The sequence below is a fragment of the Magnolia sinica genome, chromosome 1 (genome assembly GCF_029962835.1).
Source record: "Magnolia sinica isolate HGM2019 chromosome 1, MsV1, whole genome shotgun sequence".
NCBI classification, from domain to species: domain Eukaryota; kingdom Viridiplantae; phylum Streptophyta; class Magnoliopsida; order Magnoliales; family Magnoliaceae; genus Magnolia; species Magnolia sinica.
The window spans coordinates 125,234,084-125,254,315 of NC_080573.1; the positions used below are offsets into that span (position 1 = coordinate 125,234,084).

At 37.6% G+C, this 20,232-nt stretch overlaps 2 protein-coding genes across 2 annotated transcripts; both read right to left on the reverse strand.

The window, feature by feature from the left end:
* Nucleotides 1–587: 587 nt before the first annotated feature.
* LOC131257129 (uncharacterized) lies at nucleotides 588–7,022 on the reverse strand. The gene is made up of 13 exons (XM_058258203.1): nucleotides 6,757–7,022; nucleotides 5,703–5,773; nucleotides 5,501–5,581; nucleotides 4,702–4,830; nucleotides 4,530–4,616; nucleotides 4,249–4,302; nucleotides 3,998–4,088; nucleotides 3,814–3,884; nucleotides 3,660–3,729; nucleotides 3,305–3,357; nucleotides 2,630–2,723; nucleotides 1,652–1,749; nucleotides 588–1,253 (listed from the first exon to the last, which is right to left on the reverse strand). Exons 1-13 carry the CDS (start codon nucleotides 6,830–6,832, stop codon nucleotides 1,161–1,163), a joined length of 1,068 nt encoding a protein of 355 aa, XP_058114186.1. The 5' UTR covers nucleotides 6,833–7,022; the 3' UTR covers nucleotides 588–1,160.
* Nucleotides 7,023–13,746: 6,724 nt separating this feature from the next.
* LOC131249139 (secreted RxLR effector protein 161-like) lies at nucleotides 13,747–14,142 on the reverse strand. The gene has a single exon (XM_058249717.1). It carries the CDS (start codon nucleotides 14,140–14,142, stop codon nucleotides 13,747–13,749), a length of 396 nt encoding a protein of 131 aa, XP_058105700.1.
* Nucleotides 14,143–20,232: the final 6,090 nt, after the last annotated feature.

Below are 20,232 nucleotides of genomic sequence, written 5' to 3' on the forward strand. Positions count from 1 at the left end.
CAGCCCGATATGTTCAGGTTATGTGCCCATGACATGTGTGCAAAGGTGCGCAGGTGAGCATTCCTCTATTTAAGAATACAGAAATTCAAAAAAGAATGATTACATGATAAGTTTCCATTTAACAGGGGGCTTAAATGCATGTGCTTTGGTAAAAAACTAGCCCAACTATCCCATCCATCCAACCTTCCATCGATATTTCATAATATCGACAACACTATTTCACAAAGAAATCGTTAAAACAAAACTATGATCTCGATATCGCCCATATTGTAATAACGATAATATCGCGATATGATTGATATTATCGTTGACAATTTGAACACTGCATACAACCATTGGCCCATAAAAAAAAATTTGAAATGAAATTTTTTTAACAAACAAATGTTTGGCGATATCGATACATAGGTGATATTATCGAAATACCACAGATACACTAGTACTACAAGCGACACCTAGAATTTACATAGTTGGTAATATTAACAATATCAATATATACATTGGCGATACCTGGCAATACGTCACCAATACTTGGAATTTCTAACACTACCAGTGTTATCAGCATCGCTGACCTGGAGATACAGATGATATCGGGTATACTCCAAACAATGCTCACATGATGAGGATATATTACAAGCTCTCTCGCCTCTTTAAATAAATAGGAGTAGAGATGCATCCTGTAGGTGTTTATTGATACAACCTGATAGCTTACAGAGGGAAAGGATCCAAATGCTAAACACTACTATATTAGCTACTTATCAACCACTCAAATTTCTGTCCGCACAGGCAAGATCAAGACAGTTCGACTGTTGGTACCTACCTTGGATGAGCCATTACCATAAATTACACCAGTCAGATGACCATGGAGTATTTCTGCTCATTGAATGCGTTGGCTGGACTTTTCTTCAAATGGCATCCAGTCAGTGGGTATGATCACCTGGCTAATTGAGGGCTCAAGAAATGAAAGTCTGGATCTTGTACATGCTTGACATACATACAGAGATTGAGTGCTTCTTAACTTAGGCGGTAGTACTCACCACCAGATAATTTCTTTTTAAAACATCACAATAGATAATTAGGATACTCAGGGATAATAAATCTCAGAGAGAGAGGCTGGGTAGCAAGGCTAGGAGCAGCAACAGACAATTACACCGTGATGAGGTTTATCCCCTCTTGAGGAACTTGTCAAACCAGTCACTTGCTTCTTTCACCATCGATGGCATCATTTGATGCCCAATACCAGGTTCTGCTATCAACTGGGAGAAAGGTAAGGCAAATCAACATTTTAATAAACTGAGTGACAGGAATCCAAGAAAAAGGACTCCGGCAATTGATCATTCCTAATAAAGCTTGACAGGCAAAACAGTCCAGCCTTAGTGGTATGGACTGTATGGTCTGATTAACAGCAATGCACAGTAACTCGGCCTGATCTTATTTAAGTGAAGTTGACTTGGGTAAGTTCAGCTTCTTGATGTTGAGTGCAGTTAGGTTTGTTTGGTTGGGTATTCTATAGCCGCAATAACCTTCCCCAGCTAAGGTTGGTGTGTTCCAGTTCTTCTAGAATCCAGGCCTGCCTGCCTTTGTAAAAGAAAGATGTTTGTATATGAGAAGTCTTCACAACTTTGTGCATTAGATAGTAATAAATAGTCCATACCTTGAAATTTTCAGGACAGTTGGCCTCTTTATAAGCCTCCATTGCTCTCGATACCGCCAGTCTTAAACCAGCTTGAGGGCAACGAGGATCTTCAGCTCCTGCATGTTTGAAGGCAATGCCCGACAGTGAAAGAGAGAAGAAAAGAAAAAAAATCCAGATTTAGAAAACCTATGGAAAACTATCCACCCATGAAAGAAAGATGTTGAATTCGGGGGCCTGCTTGTTTTGGTCGAAAATACTTTCCAAGAAAACAACATTTTCTACCGATTGGAGTTCACTTTTTTTTTTTTTTGGAAAAACAATTTCTGAGCCCCCTATTCTTTTGTTTTCTACACAAATGCTTTCTTGGAAAATAACTTTGAAAGAAAATGTCACTTCTCTACTTTTATTTTCCAAGCTCTCAAACAGGCACTAAAGAGACATGGTCAAAAGTTTAAAAAAAGACAAAAACGAGAAAAAAAAGAAGACAACATGGAAAATTTTGATAATTAGGTGTTTTTACTTATTTTATGATTAAAAAAAACTAATTCCCAAAATATAGCTTTTAGTGACTGAAGTATTGAAACACTGTCGTCGAATCGCATGTGCGATCACACACACACACACATATAAAGAAATTAAGGGAAACTTTCTTAAGTTAATAGATAACTAATTCTACATATTTAAAATATATTTGAGAGAAATAAAATCAATTAAACATAGAGAGAGAGAGAGAGAGAGAGAGAGAGAGAGAGAGCACTTGGAATTAAGAAATGTAACAGAAGAAGAGAGTAAGAGAGTTTTGGAGTGACAATATTGCAAATGGGGGAGGTTTGGAAGCCTTTTTTTTAGGCAAAAAGTTGTTTTCTTTTTTAATATATACAAAAAATACAATAATGTGCCAATTGTTGGCCTACATGCAATCGCATATGCTGTATGCGATCACATACATTGCATATGCAATCGCACATGATGACAATGTACTGGAAGCAAACATACCATTTACAATGAGCAGAGGCCGTGGGGCAATGATGGGAATGGTGCAAGGTGAATCGAACTGGGAGGCTAGCCCAGGAGCAATCCTATCCCAGACCTGTTTGGACAAGAAATAGCATAAAATGGTAAGCCAGCTCATTAGATTTTCTGCAGAAATAAGCAATAGGCAGAAGAGGTCAGTGGCATAGAGATTAGTAGAATGCCAGTCAGCAGCGGATCCAGAATATCTGTGGAATAAAATAAAACAGAACTGATGCGTTTGGATCCACTATCGGATTGGGCTGCAGCAACTAGTCTAATAATGGGGATAACCAGATTGTTACGTCCTCCTTTAGACTCCATGTCGTGGGCCTGCATTACTTACAAGTTGGACCTGAACACATGGTTTGCAAATTGGTTTTACGTATAGAACCTTTCGCAACCAATACGGGGTTTTATTGCCATGTACTGGGAGTTATCGGGCTGACACAAGCTGATACAGCTGTATCATTCATGGACGATACCTATACGCATCAGGCAATACATACTGGTATCAGATGATGTGTCAAATATTGCTTGACCATAATCTAAATGCGGCATTCCCTTGTGCATCCAAACATGGCCTCATGAAACTACTTAAGACTTCCCTTGCAAGATATAGGCTCATCTAATAACAGATACTAGAGCAATGGTACTGACCTTTTCCACTACTTCTCTATCAATTGTGCTCTTGCCCAAGTCAATCCGTGCTTCTGCAACCAAAAGAAATACCTATTTATATTTAAAATGAAGCAGGTGAGTCCATATGTATTTATTAATTAATGCACACAGATGCATCAGCATGCTAGGTTTGTCGGCGTTATCAGGACACCAAGTGCACATCCTGAATTCCTGACAATGGCATGGCCAAGTCAGGTTACTTGCTACAAATGCAGCATATCAAATAGGAAGCCTTTTTAAGAGCATGAGAGAGTTTGGTGCAGCCATACACAAGGTTGTGCCAGATAGTTGTGCAGGTAGGATTAGTAAAAAGGAATGACATCTGTAATCTCACCTTCAAACACGGGTTTTATACTGTCAACCCTAGCTTGCCATTTATCATTATCTAAGGCCCATCTAAATCCCTGCAAACAATATAGATGCAACTTTTCCAATTCATGTGTTCGGTACATCCCGAGAAATCACAAGAAATCATTTATCTTGCCCACCTGAATGCCAATTATGGGGACAACCACCGCATAACGGGTATCGATAGCAGCAGCAAACCATGCATGCATGCCTGCATGAAGGAAATTGTAAATGAGATCCATATCTTTCAAGTTTCAATTGTAATTTGTAAGTGTTACAAATTCAAGTTGCCCTCAATATAACTTAAATGAATATTTATCTAACCTCCAAGAGATTCACCAGTAATCCCTATTCTAGAAGAATCAATGTCCTCCCTCTGTGTAAGATAGTCTGCCAATTTTATCAGGTCCCATACCTGTCACAGTGATTTTATAATCCTACTCATTTAAAATCCCGTGGAAGAATTGTTCATGGCTAAAACTGAATGTAACTTGATTAAAAAAAAAAAAAGAAAAAACAAAAAAAGAAGAAGAAGCACATATGATCCGCTAGAAAACAAAAGGTCATTGTATTACTGTATCAAATATGAAAGGCATTGTATCGCCATTCTTCCATGAAGATACAAGAGCCTGCAGTAAAATTCCGGAAACCAATCAGCAACTGAAGCTGACTATTTTATTAAGACATGATACTTACTAAATAACTGTTTATTCAAATTTCCAACTGCCTTGAATGGAAGCACGAAAGAAATTAACACCACATAGTACTGATTATTCATTTATTTTATAAGATTGTGACGGCATGAAAAAAATCTCCTTATTCAACTAACACAAAATAGCTGCAGATGGTTACATACATCTCTGTATGTGGTTGTATTTCTGGCCCGTTCACCATGGTAGCGGGAATCAATGGCAACAGCTATATATCCTCGTGAAGCATACGCCTGAGGAAATGAAATTAGGCAGTTGAGAAGCCATGCTGTTGTGAATTCTGTATAATGACAAAGGGATGAGAAAATCTACTTTTACCTCGAGTAATGGCCGCAACCATTCCTTGGTTTTGTAAGAGCTATGCAGAAATACAATAGCCGGCCTGTTTTTCTGTTTGGTTTCCTTCATGCTCAAGATCAGCACAGGCAGGCGTCCTTGCTCAGTGGCCTACAAATGGCAATAAACAAACAAATAGCTGATGAAAGGGGAAAAAAGGATATGGGCGTGACAGAATTCAGAAAAAAAAATCCAGTTAAATGATACTGAAAGCTACTATAATGACGAGAAAATCACTATGTTGGACAAATTATGTGAATTTAAGATATTTGATCAAATCCAGGGATTCACTTCTTGTCGTCTACCACACTTATGGAAGTAAAAGCATTAGTTTTATAAACCCCTCGGGAAGTATCCAAATTTCAATTCTCATGAGCAGAAAACATTAGGTCTAGCCATTCAAAAAATAGACAAGTAAATTAAGTCTAATTTCCATTCCATGATAAAGAGCTGACCTAAAGTTTCATCATTCGCTCATACCTCCATTTGAGTGCGAGCTGTTGCTCATTTTTTCAGGGTCCTTTTTAACCTACTATTTGCAAACTGATGCATATATGTGACACTTATTTTGATGTATGCGGTATAAGCTAGTTCGACACTATGATAGTCATATTGGTCCGTTAACATAATGGTCCACTAAACAATACAATCATGAATCACTGCACACATATGCCACATGTTCAGTGCAGATGTTTTGGGCAGCAAGTCATGGAACTCCCAAAGGAAAAAATCAATAACAGTATTCAAATATCACTACAGAAAAACCAAATCAGCAACTTACCTCAGTAATCAAGTAAAGGTTTTCTTCTTGCAACACATCCTCAAAATTTGTAACATTCTCCTTAAGGCAAGACTCCATCGCCTGCAAAACAAAAAAGAAGATGAGCACACACACAAATACACAGGTGTGCATGCGGAAAAAAAATCAATGATGAGATGCAGGATGGACAAAACTCTACAAAGATTTCAAAGTAAATCCTGACCTCACGTGAACGTGGACCTCCCTGATACAAGGGATCTGTAACAGGACTTGCAAGCTCCACAGATAGAGGAACTGTGAAAGAAAAAGTGGATGAATCAAACCTATAACATAACCAAACTCCATTTTCAGATAAGAGTTAGGGAAGAGATAGGGAAATATTCCTAGGCTATTTATCAAACTCAAATAAAAGTATCCTATAGTTTCAGATCGGGCTAGTGTGCGGTGCGTTTGCTACACCATAAGGATGTCCTGGCAATGTATCACTGTATATGCAGCATCATGTATACAATCCAGACAGTAAAAAATTGTGGACCATACAATGTATGTAGGAGGCCCAACATTACGCTAATCAAACAATCCTAACCATCCAGTTGTCGGCCATCAAACAGATAGTTATGAGGGAAACAGTCAACAGTTGCAAATTCAACACTCGTCCAATCTGTGTGAATTTCAGGCGATGCTCCATCCATGACAAGGCCCACAAAATGGACGGTCTATATAGGCATATGTATGCGCCCCATTTACTGCTTATACATTACTAATTCTCTGGTATGGTGTGGCATACCCACAACATGGTCCAGCCCTTCCATTTTAGAATTAGTAAAGGAGCTAAAGATCCTCAGCCCAGCAAATGCATAGATCGCCAAGACATAGCATTCAGCACAAGTGGGGCTGTGGGGCCCATGGTTCGGTGGCCACACCATTGATCTTAGATCTGGATGAGCCACCGAAAACTCCCTTAGTGGAAGAACGCTTAGATCGTTCACCTTTTCACGTCGAATGTCGACAGGTGCTGCATCTTTTTTTTTTCTTAACCGTCTATTTGCAAGTCACTAATCGAAATGTTAGGATCATCGAATCATAATGATTTTGCAGACCTGGTCCATCCACAGCAGAGAGAATCAGATCAACGGTCCGGATCACTGAGCTACCGGCCTCACATGTACACATTCCAGTGTGTAATCAAACCGTGCATTTTCTGAGGTACGCCGTAATTCAACACTAGAAAGGAAGAGAAGGCAGAGATTTCTAGGGTTTTCGGAATCGATCTTTACCTTCTTCCGATCGCCGGCTGCGAAGAACTTGGATGAAATCCGAGCGGAGCTTCGATGCATCGACCGCATCTCCCATTTCAGCGTCCTGCAGATCGCTTCTGCTACTGCTGGTGTGTCGGAAGGGGTATTTATAGGCGGGAATTTTCGGACGGCTTTGGCACGTGATAAGATGGTCGGGCGCACGTGAGCCGGACCAGCGAGAGCGGAACAGGGAGAATCATGTGATGGCGAGAATCGAGGTTTTAAACATCATCTGTTTGGTAGGTCGACTGGTTCGCGTGGCAGGTAACATGTGATAATCATTCACTGCCGTGCACGTGGACGGTAATCTATCAACGTGGACCGTCCATCAAGTGGTAACCAGAACGGATTGCCTGAAACCATACCTGTTAGTGAATCCCAGTCGTCACTTTTCTTAACTTCAACATCGACTGTTTAAATTCTCTGCCGTCGTTTTAAAGTCCATTGATCAGTTGAACCGGATTCTCGAAGGGGGTGTTTGGAACATGGTATTGGGAAGGAATGGGTGGGATGAGATTCAAAAAATATAATTATTACGTATGGCTGCCATGGTCTCTGTTAACATGAGATAAGCTTAATTCCATACTAGGTTTGTAATACCCACCATCATTTGAAACTATTGAGAAAAACTCATGTGTTATATTCAAAATGTTCACCTGCTTTATAACCTTATTTTATGGCATGAGCGGAAAAATGAGATAGATCCAAAACTTACATGGCTCCAAAGAAGTTTTCAACGGTAGGTATTCAATCCTCACTGCTTTCTATGGTAGGGTCCACTTGAGCTTTAGATCAACTTATTTTTTAGCCCATACTCTAAAATGATCTCGAAAAATGGGTGGACAGTGTGGATTTAGCCTACACATCATAGTGAGACCTACACAACTTGCTAACATTGAATGGATTTGAAAAGGGAGATATGCAATTCCATCTAATCTAATTCCAAGCCTTTCCCATCTACCCAAAATTGGCACAGGACCAAATGCAACTCCATCCCACCTAATCCCCTCTAATACTATGCGCCAAACGGCCCCCAATATCATTTAATTAAACTCTCAAGTCCAACCGGCTGTAAGCTCAACAAACTTAGAAATTAAGAGTTAATTAATATTAATAAATATATCGTAGTCTTGTCATTCCACCTCACTTTGGAAAAGGATGGCAGCTTGGCTGGTCCAACCTTGGTGTTGATATGAAATGTACCCGACAGTAAATAAGTTACCCCATTTACGCCCAAGCCCAAAAATCAGCCTCCTCACGGTGATTTAAGTGGACCATATAATTAGAGCATTGTACAATACGATGCTTACCTTTCAAATTATTTCCTTACTATGCGGCCCACTTGAATCATTGAAAGACTTGATTTTGGACTTAAGCTGAAGCTTGAGCATGGTATCTAATGGTGGTGAATTCAGTATAATTATTACGGTGGGCTTTGTAAAAATCAAGGGTTGACATCTTTCTTCTAAATATTCCCTTGTGTCCCACTTCAATCACAGCCAAGCTTCCGTTTTTTTTTTTTCGGCTGGGAGCAAAATGCTACACATTTTATGGTCAGAATGTATGTTAGGCATACATCATGGTGGGCCCCTCAAAAATCAAGACCAGCCTTGGTTAAATTTTGTCTCAATCTTGAAGTACAACCTATTGAATTATAAATTAAGAAGATTACTTCCCACCTTTTATATGTACATGACATCCGATTAGTTTAATAGGTTGGCCTTATCATGATCACAGGTGTTTTGCTATTTACCAATGTCAAGATATTATTTTATATATTGTGCCCTAGTTAATGTGTAGATAGAAATAACCATTACACTAGCTGATTCTTAAGGTGGGGCCGGCCAATGTATTGAAAGGGCTCGAGTCCATATGCAATTTATGATATAGGTGAGCTATAGTTTACGGTACAACAAGTTTGGACTCAGGAACTCTATTTTTTTATTTTTTATTTTTCGCATGAGCACCACATAAGGCTCATCATGACACGTATGTGAGATCGGTTTCAAGTATTAGTTGTATAGTCTCATGGTGGGCTCATATCCAAAAAATTAGTTGATCTATAGATTAGGCTGGCGAGCCACCACAATGAAAATAGAGGAAAGATATATGTCCATCCTTGATTTTTATAGGGCCCACCATGATTTTTGCATTGAATCCAACCCAATTAAATGCCACACTAAAACTTAATCTCCCGGCCCAAAGATCAGCTCCATTAGTGATTCATGTTGGTCACATGAAGGAAACAATTTGGAGGGTAAGCTTTACCCCGTACATTGCTTCTAATTTTGTAATTCACCTTAATCACATATGAAGCTGATTTTTTTGGTCTTGGACGTAACATGGGTTGATGCACATATTGGTTGGGGTGGATTCCCAATAAATGCCATAATACGGTCCACCCGAGCCAACATTCCCTTTTCCTTCCCTCACCCAAATTTATTAACACTAATTAATAGGGCCACCTTGATGTATTTCATATATCCATACTATCCCTAAGCTTGTCCAGCTCATTTTAAGACAGGATTCCAAAAAATGTAGTTTTAAATCTCAAGTGGACCACACAGTAGACATTGAATGCCCACCTTAAAAAACTTCAATAGGGCCAAAATAGTTTTGGATCAAGCTAATATTTATATTTTTCCTTCGTCTAGATGTGTGCGCCCTTATCAATTGGTTGGATGGCAAATAAACGCCGCGTTTGAATAAGCTATCCGAGGACATTCAAAATCTTGATGCCTATAACTGTCCTATAAATATAGTCATGTATTTGTTGGCCATATGCAAAGTCTCACCAGATGGACGATCCCGTTCGAAACTTTCCCTGCCACTTGTACGGTAGAAAGATGGCTCTACTAAATAATCTGCTATTCTTAACATTTTCCTGGTTTATAACCCACCTGCGGGGCCCACTATTTGGACAGACCGGATTTAGGTAATTCTGGCCACGCGATAGCCTGGTGCATGGGCATGGGAACCGGCTCGAGTATCTAGTAACTCTTGAGATATTATACAATGTTCGGGTGAGTGTTTGTGCAGCATCTCCAGTCGGTTTTGCAGAGCTGGGGCCCACAGTCAGTGATCTGAATCATTTACACTACGGGCCCACCATGGATGGCCCCGTAAAACGAAGATCTCACCAATGCGAAATCCCGACTCTTCAATTGGTGGCCAACAGTTATAAAGTCAATAGTGAAAATAGAACAGTCGTCCAACGTTGAATGGAAAGCAAGAGCGAATTTTCAACGGTTAGTATCCTCCAATCTGAGTGTTTTTCAATGCTTGGGCCATCCATAATCAGGTGGACCCACAAAAGGGCTATAGAAATTCCAGATGGACCGTGTAGTTTATATTACATCCAGCCAGTCATCCTCCCTGTGGTGTGTTCCGCCTGAGTTTTGGATAGGAACGATGCATGAGATGAACGGTGGAAATGAGATGCCCGATCAATTTCAAGGTTTGGATTCAATAGAAAGTTCATGGATAGGTTCCAAGTAGCTCGAAACACGGTAATTACCAGAAAGCACTGTCTACGCGAGTTTGACTGAGTCCACACGTACCTCTTCATGCACTCGTTACACGCAACCAAGAGTACAAGTTGGGGCTGAAAGTTGGGCGGGTTGAACCCGTGACCGACCTGACATTGGGTTGGGCTTGGGCGGATGTATATAGTTCGATCCTGGGCTTGGGCCATACAAACCCCAATCCCATAAAACTTGGGTTGGGCTTGGTTGGCCTATTGGGTTGCCCAACTCAAACCCGATCAACATATAAGTTACTTATAAATTATAGTTGAGTGTGGATCGTATGTGTTGACGACATAGAAAATTTTAGTATTGTCGAGTCTCATTGGTCCACATCATTTCCGATGACTCAAGCTAACAAGATATGTTGGATTTCTCTCCCAAATATGTTGTGTACTACACAACATGACTTTTAAATAAGTAGTTATCCTATATTTTAGCTTGTTTGTTTAGAATAAATGAAGTTTGTTACAATAAATAACTATATATATAATTAATAAAATTATCGATATAAAAAATAAGACGCATATTGAAATATAATAAACCAATGCAATCATTCAAATATTAGCATGTATCCACCATCAACCTGAACGAACCCACTTGGATTGAGAATTCCCAACCCGAGGTTGGGTTAGGTTAAGGTTGAGGTATAAGAACCTTGGGTTGGGCTAGGGTTGAGCACCAACCCAACCCAACCTGCCCAACTTTCAGCAGCCCAGTACAAGTTAGCACGTTTTATTATTTAACTGGTTGTTTCATTGACCCTTTTTCCTCCCATCCGTTGACCTTTGACCCTAACACCATAATCATTGTTTCAAGAGGGATGGGCAATCAAACATGGGCCACACATGATGGGCGAACCATTTCAATGACTAGAGCTTCTATGTTATAATCAATGTATATCATCACACCCTGATCCATATCTCAACTGGTAGACTGAGTGGAGATACCTCCACAGTGGAGTGTGTGTACTGACATGGGTGCATACTAACAAACAAACCCAAAAAATAAAAATAAAAATAAAAATAAAATAAAATGTATATCATCTAGTTTACCAGCCAATGATCTGATGGCTAGGATCATCCTATCAAAGTGATTTTTTTAAAGAGATCAGTGATAAAGGGAGCCCACATGATCCTGATATATAATTAGAACTTCGCTCTATAATTAATATGGGCCGTCCAGGTTTCTAGCCACCAATCGGATGGTTAATATCATTATACCAAAGACTCTTCTCAGAGGGATGCACAATCAAAGGTGGGTTGCAGATGATGTACAATCCAGATCATTGATAGAACATTCTTTATTTTGATAAATATGGACCATCCAATTTTTTTAGCCACTGGTTAGATGGTTAGGATTATCAGATCAAGTGTCTTTTAGGAGAGGTGGACCATCATAGAGCGACAGTCCGGACCACTTATTAAACCTTCTTTATTATAATCAATGTGAGTTGCCTATTTTGCTATTTCATGGCTATAGAGAGATGGTTAGAATCATCCGATCAAAGGGAATTTTTTATTATTTATTATTTATATTTTTATTTTTTAAAGGAAGTGGCAATCAAAGTTGGGTCTTAAATGATGGATGGTTCGCATCATTGATCTAACCTTTCTATATTATAATCATGGCCATCAATTTTCCCAACATTTATAAAATGGTTAGGATCATCACATCAAAGTAATATTTTTGAGGTATGGGCAACCAAAGGTGGATCCCACTTAGATCTATCATAAACGAACAAATAAAGTCTATGACCATCTGATGGATGGTGAATCGGTAATTTATACATTATGTGATGTTAATCCACACCTATTTGTTTTCCTAAATGGATTTCAAGAGTATTTGAGATTTTTTTTTTTTTTTTTTTTGAAAAGAACTACCAACAAACAACCCAGCTTAAAAGGAAAGAAAAATTGCCATCTTTAAGAGCATTTATACAAGAGATCCAACCTGCCAAGCAATTCTTTGCCCTTCTAACCACAAGGGACAAGGAAGAGCTGATGTTGTTGAAGTTGTTAACTTCTATATATGGTTTAACAATAACATAAAATCCACATGATCTGGACTTGATGCATTTGACAAAATGAAGACCAAAGAGTTGTACAAATTAGAGAGTGTACCTTGCACTATTGAATTAGACGAATGAAGAAGCTTGATGTTGATGAGCCAAGAGTTGTACAAATTAGAGTGTACCTTGCACCATTGAATTAAACGATGAAGAAGCTTGATGTTGATGAGCCATTGCTTTCAATGGTTTAAGTTTTCTCAACTTTGCACAACGACTAAGATCAACTAACTTTGATCTTCTCTCTCCTCAACTCTCTTTGATGCGTGAATGGAGATGGGAGATCAATTGCAAAATGTTGAGTTGGAGAGAGGGACCAGGAGCCTTGAATTTATTAATGATTTGGTTCTAACCCATCAAAGGAACCAAGTAATTACATGACTCTTTATCTTCTCCAATTAATTAGAATATTCAATGCCATTACATAATTCCAAGAGATAGATTGGGAAAAGTCACTTCTAAGAATGTGAAAAGTCATTATTGGAATGTGGAGAGACACCCCTTAAAAATTGAAAAGATGTGGAATATGAAAAGTTATTTTTTAATATAAAGGTTGTGGTCATAAGTGGGCTACTTTCTTTATACATTCCAACATTCTCCCACTTGGCCTATATGACCACATCATGAGGATTTTTCCCTAGATTTGAATTTTAAAATATATATATATATATATATATATATATATATATATATATATATATATATATATATATATATATATATATTGATTTTATAAAAAATTGACTTCTCTTGAATTTAGACATTTGAAAAGATACTTCCAATGACACCACACTAGAAAAGACATAATACCTTGATTAAATGAAACTACTAATGTGAATCATGGCGGTCATACATCATTTAGCGACATACTCCCTTCCATGTATTACACCACTAGCAATTTACATCTAATCCGGTGCTAAATGAGAAGATTAACAGGCTAAGCATAAGGCCGGTTAAACATAATGGTCCAACGATTATATCTTACTTACATCCACCATAAATATATATACGTAAGGATAAATAAGAATGTATGAAAATGTAATTTAATGTAAATAGTGTCTATTACATCAAGTTAATGACCAATGTACATCATATCCTAACTAGGCCCATTTCAACTACATGACCCTTATAGGCATTTGGCGATAATCCTTTGGTCATTGGATCCACAATCATCTGGTTTGTCCTTACATGTTCAATAGACACTAAATGATTTTGAACATTTTCTTTGACAAAATTATATTTAACTCCAATATGCTTTGCTCGACTAGAATGCTTATCATTTTTGGAGTAACAAACTGCTGCTGTATTATCGCAATAAATTCTCAGTGGCTTCGAAATGGTGTCGACAACCCGAAGCCCTAAGATGAAGTTCTGCAACTAAATTGCTTCAGTAGTGGCCTCAAAGCACGCCACAAACTCTGCTTCTATCGTAGAAGTAAAGACATATGTCTGCTTAACACTTTTCCATGAAATAGCCCCATTAGCAAGCAGAAAGATATAACCAGATGTGGACTTTCTGCTATTAATGCATCCGGCATAATCGAAGTCAGAATATCCAATCACTTCTAACTGATCGGATCCTTTATATGTGAGCATATAATCCTTGGTTCCCTGTAAGTAGCGCATGACTTTCTTTGCAGCTTTCCAGTGATCCATTCCAGGGTCACTTTGATATCTGCCTAACATTCTAACAGTAAAGCTGATATCGGGCTGAGTGCATGTTTGCATATACATAAGGCTCTCTACAGCAGAAACATAGGGTATATCTTTCATCTGTGCTCGCTTTATATCGTTCTTTGGGCATTAGTCCTGACTGAATTTGTCTCCTTTAATAATAGGTGCATCACCAGCTCTACAGTTCTTTATACTATATCTTTCGAGAATCCTATCAATGTAGGCTCTCTGAGATAGTCCAAGCAGTCGACGTGATATATCTCAATATATCTCAATGCCGATTACAAAAGTAGCCGCACCCATATCTTTCATTTCAAAATTCTCGGAGAGAAATTTTTTTAGTTTCACGTAACATGCTTAGATCATTACTAGCAAGAGAAATATCATCCACATATAGGACCAGAAAGATAAACTTACTCCCACTGACCTTCAGATATATGCACCGATCTGCAGTGTTTTCTTCAAAATCGAAGGCAACTATTATGTGGTTAAACTTGAGATACCAATATCTAGAAGCTTGTTTAAGTCCATATATGGATTTATTTAATTTTCATACTAGTTGTTTATTACCTTGATCAATAAATCCCTCTGACTAATTCATGTAAACTTCCTTATGTAGGTTCTCATTTAAAAATGCCGTTTTCACATCCATTTGATGTAACTTAAGATCATAATGAGCCACTAGTGTCAAAATGATTCTGAGTGAATCCCTTTTAGATACTAGAGAGAAGGTTTCGTAATAATCGATACATTCTCTTTGAGTGAATCCCTTGGCAACTAATTTGGCTTTATATCATTCAACCTTATCCTTTGAGTCGCGCTTAGTTTTATATATCCATTTACCACCAATTACTTAAAAACCTTTGGGTAATTGAACGAGTTCCCAACTTTGTTGTCGTTCATGTATTTCAACTCATCTTTCATTGCATCTAGTCACTTATCAGAATCCTTATCATTAATGGCTTGTGAAAATGTTAGTGGATCATTTGCAACTCTTATATCAAATTCAAATTCCTGGAGGTAAACAATATAATTATCTGGAATTACTGATCTCCTTACTCTATGAGATCTTTTTCGTACTTTCGATTGGGACATTTCATTTATCGGTTCTTTGACATTTTCTTTATGGAGTGGTCCATTCTTAAGCTGTTGTTCCTCATTGTTATGAACAATGTCCTGGGGAATAACAGTATCGTTTTAAGGTACGGGTAGTGAAATTGATACCTGTTTTTCTTCTAATATTACATTGTGTGGTTTATCACTCCCACTATCATCACCATCTTCCAAGAATCTAGCAATTCGATTTTCAACGATCCTGGTGCTGTGATTAGGATAGTAAAACTTGTAGACTTTTGATCTCTCACAATATCCGATGAAAAAATAACTCACGGTTTTGAGATCAAGTTTCTTTTCTTGTGGATTGTACAATTTAGCCTCTATAGGACAACCCCAAATGTGTAGGTGTCTCAAACTAGGCCTCCTTCCTGTCCATAACTCGAAAGGAGTCTTAGGGACAACCTTACTAGGAACCCAATTTAAGATATACACTACTGTTTTCAGAGCTTCACTCCACATGGATTCAGGCAAAAAGGAATTACTAATCATATTACGCACCATATCCATGAGTGTCCGATTATGCTTCTTAGCAACACCATTTTGTTGAGGTGTACTCGGTGTCGTATATTGAGGAACTATTTCTTTCGATTTGAGGAAACTGGCAAATGGGCCTTCACTTTGACCCAAGTCAGTATGTCTACCATAATACTCACCACCTCTATCTGACCTCACAATTTGAATATTTCTGTCTAGTGGATTTGTCACTTCGGCCTAAAAATTTGTAAAAGCGTTTATGGCCTCTGACTTTTCTTTTAGTAAATAAACATAACTGTATCGTGAATAGTTATCGATAAAGGTGATAAAATATTTATCTCCAGTAATAGAAGGTGGAAATTGTCCACAAATATCAGTATGTATCAATTCAAGGAGTTCTTTACTGCGTGTGGCACCTTCTTGTTAATTTTAAGCTGCTTTCCTTTTATACAATCTCTACAGATGCCGAATTTCGTGAAGTTAAGAGTGGTCAACACCCCTTCCCTCACCAACGTCATAATTCTGTCTTTAAATATGTGATCCAAACGTTGGTGCCACAACAACGAGGAAGTATCATTAGGCGGGCCACGTTTCGATCCAATATTCACACGCAGAGTAAAGAGAGATTGCTCAAATATGGAATCTAAGTTTAATTGATAAAGATTACCATTCAAAAATCCAGTAACAACTAAAGTATTATCTTTATATAAACTAAAATGATTGTTTGCAAAATGAAAGCTAAAGCCTTTTTTGTCCAATGTAGATAAAGAGATAAGATTTCTTAATATAAATGGTACGAAGAAAACATTTTTTAGGTCCAATTGAAAGCCAATTTTCAAATTGATTCTACAGGTGCCGATTGCTCGTACTTCAGACTCCAACCGGTTTCCCATATAAACATTCTTCTCTCCATCACTTGGATTCCGGCTTGAAAGGAATCCCTACATTGAATTTGAAACATGGACAGATGCACCTGAGTCAATCCACCAACTATTTAAAGGAACATCGACAAGATTGGTTTGAAAACATACAGAGGTTAAATTATTACCTCTCGATTTGAATCAATTCTTTCACTTTTGACAATATTTCTGAAGGTGTCCCTTCTTTTTATAGAAGAAATATCTCACTTTGTCAGGGTCGTTGTTATCCTTGGCTGCATCAGGTGTGGGGTTATTCTTCTTCTTTGGTGGACCCCTCTTGCCCTTTTTAAATTTTTCTCTTTTTTACTTTATTCTCCTGTGACACAAAGTGGACGATATGTCCTCCCTCTTGTTTAAGTCACGATTCCCCTTGCACACACATGCTTTGCAGTTTATTAAGATTTCATTTATCTTTATTGGTGCTATAATGAATCTTAAATGGTCCAAACTGCTGAGGAAGCGAACTTAGAATAAATTGTACGAGGAAAGGCTCGTTAACTTTCATATCTAAGACTTCAAGTTGCGCTGTTATGTGCACCATTTCAAGAATGTGCTCTTGCACACCACTTAGCCCATCGTACTTCATAGTTGTTAGCTTTGTCATGAGTGTTCCAGCCAATGATTTGTTCATCGACACAAAACGTTTTTCCACAGATGTAAGATATTCTTGTACCTTCATGGACAATGATATGGAACCGCGGATATGTTTGGCGATCGACATTTTTATGTACATAAGACTCAATCGGTTTGATCGCTCCCATTTTTCATATAAAGTTTTAGCTTCACAGAACTTTTAGCTGTGGGTTGAGTTGGCTCATCAATGCGCAAGGCCAAGTCTAAATCCATAGAGCCTAATGCAAATAAAATTTGCTCATGCCAATCCGAGTAATTAGGTCCAGTAAGTATAGGAACGTTATAAAGAATTGAAGTTGAGGTGAGACCTGTTTGAAAAGATTAACATGCTAATTCAGTAATTCTTAGTAATTCTAAAAAGCATTTCTAAACTTACTCTGAAGAGCGACTCATTACATCGTTATAATTCGTCCTTTGAGTCAAGACTACAACTTGCTATTGGTCCACTCTAGGATGAGCAACATCACCCATAGGGCTAACTAATCAATCATGCTACGATGGAGATGGGTTTATACCTTTAGATATTCCAACCCAAATCCAATCAGAATGATTTATTTCATTACCCTATACCGGTTTTGCAATTACTTAAAGATGATCGTACTTTTGGACTACCGATGCATGATATCCAAATAGCAAAACCACGATTGCGATGCTATTATTCTTGAAATTATGATTTCAAAGATCAATAATTCCAATTGGATATCCATAAATCTTTCTAGCTGGATCACTTTGGTGACTACCAAACTATTCCAAGTTATAGATTTCTAATTAGAGTCAATAACATCTACATAAGTGGCCTAAGAGAAACTTAGGTGATTGTTGGATTATAGTGTCATTAAAGGCCCACTGTATCTGTTTTGGTCAATAACAATGATTTGAGCAAACTACTACATGTTAGCTTGTGAGCCAAAAACATACATGATGGGCTTAATAAGATGACAATCATAATATGAATAAGGCCAAAAACATGATTCCATGTGATAATATAATGACTATCATATACATGCATATGCATATCAAGGGTGCAAGATTAAGTCATTGAATGTGAGCTCATCGATTCTTTTTAACTGGTGAACCATTATATTTAAGCCATTCGAATATTTTGCGTTGTCGATTGGTGAATCCCAGATGGCATGATTTTACCAATAGACAACACAATTGCATTAATCTTGAAAATTGGCTATTTATCATTATGATTCAAGAAAATATGCACTTGATATGCAAGAAGACAATCTTATGTTAGATGACAATCAAATCATCACATGGATAGCTAATAAAGATTGTTTGCCAAATACATCAGTCTGAACCTAAGCTCTGATACCACATGTTAACTTTTATATACGGTTTAACAATAACATAAAATCCACAGGATCTTGACTTGATACATTTGACAAAATGAAGACCAAAGAGTTGTACAAATTAGAGAGTGTACCTTGCACCATTGAATTAGACGATGAAGAAGCTTGATGTTGATGAGCTATCGCTTTCAATGGTTTATGTCTTCTCAACTTTGCACAACAACCAAGATCAACTAACTCTGGTCTTCTCTCTCCTCAACTCTCTTTGATGCGTGAATGGAGATGGGGGATAAACTGAAAAATGTTGAGTTGGAGAAAGGGACCAGGAGCCTTGAATTTATAGATAATTTGGTTCCAACCCATCAAAGGAACCAAGTAATTACATGACTCTTTATCTTTTCCAATTAATCAGAATCTTCAATTCCATTACATAATTTCAAGAGATGAAATGGGAAAAGTCACTTCTAAGAATGTGAAAAGTCATTCTTGGAATGTGGAGAGACACCTCTTAAAAATTGAAAAGGTGTGGAATATGAAAAGTTATTTTTTAATACAAAGGTTGTGGTCATGAGTAGGCCACTCTCTTTATACATTCCAATAGAAGCATCTCACACTCCCTTCCCCCCAAATAGACCACAACCTAGTTAGCAAAGATAATATCCACACTGTTTGCTCGTGCTTCCCAAGCTTCATTTCATGCCAGGAAGGAAGCAACTCCTCTACTAAGCCCAGCATTGCTCGTGAGCGGTGTTGTCAAAATCCTACGATTTACGATTTCTGTCGAATCTTAAGCAAGACAATTTTAATCCTACCTTTGATTCCATTTTTATATGAATACTACAATTTTCTAACTTGAATCCAACAATTTACGATTCAAGTCTTACTTGTTTTCTCCTATTTTAACCTTCACTTGGCTTTTAATTTATGTTTTAAACTGTTGGGGGCTTTAAGAATCATTTAGAAGAGATTAAAGGATATATATTCTCTTCAACATTAAATTATAGAGCCTTTTTTTTTACTTGTTGGATGATTCTTTGCTTCTTAAGTGGTAAAAACATCAAATTGAAGTATGACTTATCTTGAATGTTTTAATGGATGGTTACAATCATGTTGACTTGCATGTATTGTGGAATGATGGTTAGAAATCAGAATATCATTTTTTTTTTTGTCTACAAAATCAAATGCCACTTTTCCAATGTGATTCTACATTAAAAAAAGGTAACAAGAACATATAAATTGTTAAAGAATCTTTGTAAGTTTTTAAAGGAATTTTTTTTTAAAAGACAAAAAGAAGGAAAGATGAGAATCCTTTAATACTATTGTGACAGGGTATTACTTGGTGCATAGTGATAACAAAAATGACAAAGCTTGGATGGTTCATTGGACCATCACCAACCAATTGAGGCACTCTCTCGTACAAACCAACTAGTAACAACTCAAGTCTTCTCTGATCAGCCAGCGAGGTTCAATATAAACCTTAGCCATTAGTTAACAACTTCTCAAGAAACAGACTAGTGTAGTGTTCTAAGCCAACTATTTCTTTTCTGGCTCTCTCTGATTTGGATTTTTTCTTTAAGATTTTATCTGCCAATAAACTATATACACAGAGTTCCATTAGTTATTTCTTTGCGTTTGCTGAACGCAAAACCACATATAAGCTCGTCGTATCCTATAAGGTATTTTCCTGCAACCTGTCAGTAGTCTCAATTATTTTGAGAAGGGGCGAATAACGCTTTAAGGATATCATG

Excerpts from the sequence above, each read along its gene's own strand:
- LOC131257129 (XM_058258203.1), bottom strand. The coding sequence starts at position 6,832 with ATGGGAGATGCGGTCGATGCATCGAAGCTCCGCTCGGATTTCATCCAA. Across the intron at positions 5,774-6,756 it reads CAGCCGGCGATCGGAAGAAG|TTCCTCTATCTGTGGAGCTT; the intron begins GTAAAGATCGAT and ends TTTCTTTCACAG. Across the intron at positions 4,617-4,701 it reads GGTTGCGGCCATTACTCGAG|GCGTATGCTTCACGAGGATA; the intron begins GTAAAAGTAGAT and ends TCATTTCCTCAG.
- LOC131249139 (XM_058249717.1), bottom strand. The coding sequence starts at position 14,142 with ATGAAAGATATACCCTATGTTTCTGCTGTAGAGAGCCTTATGTATATG.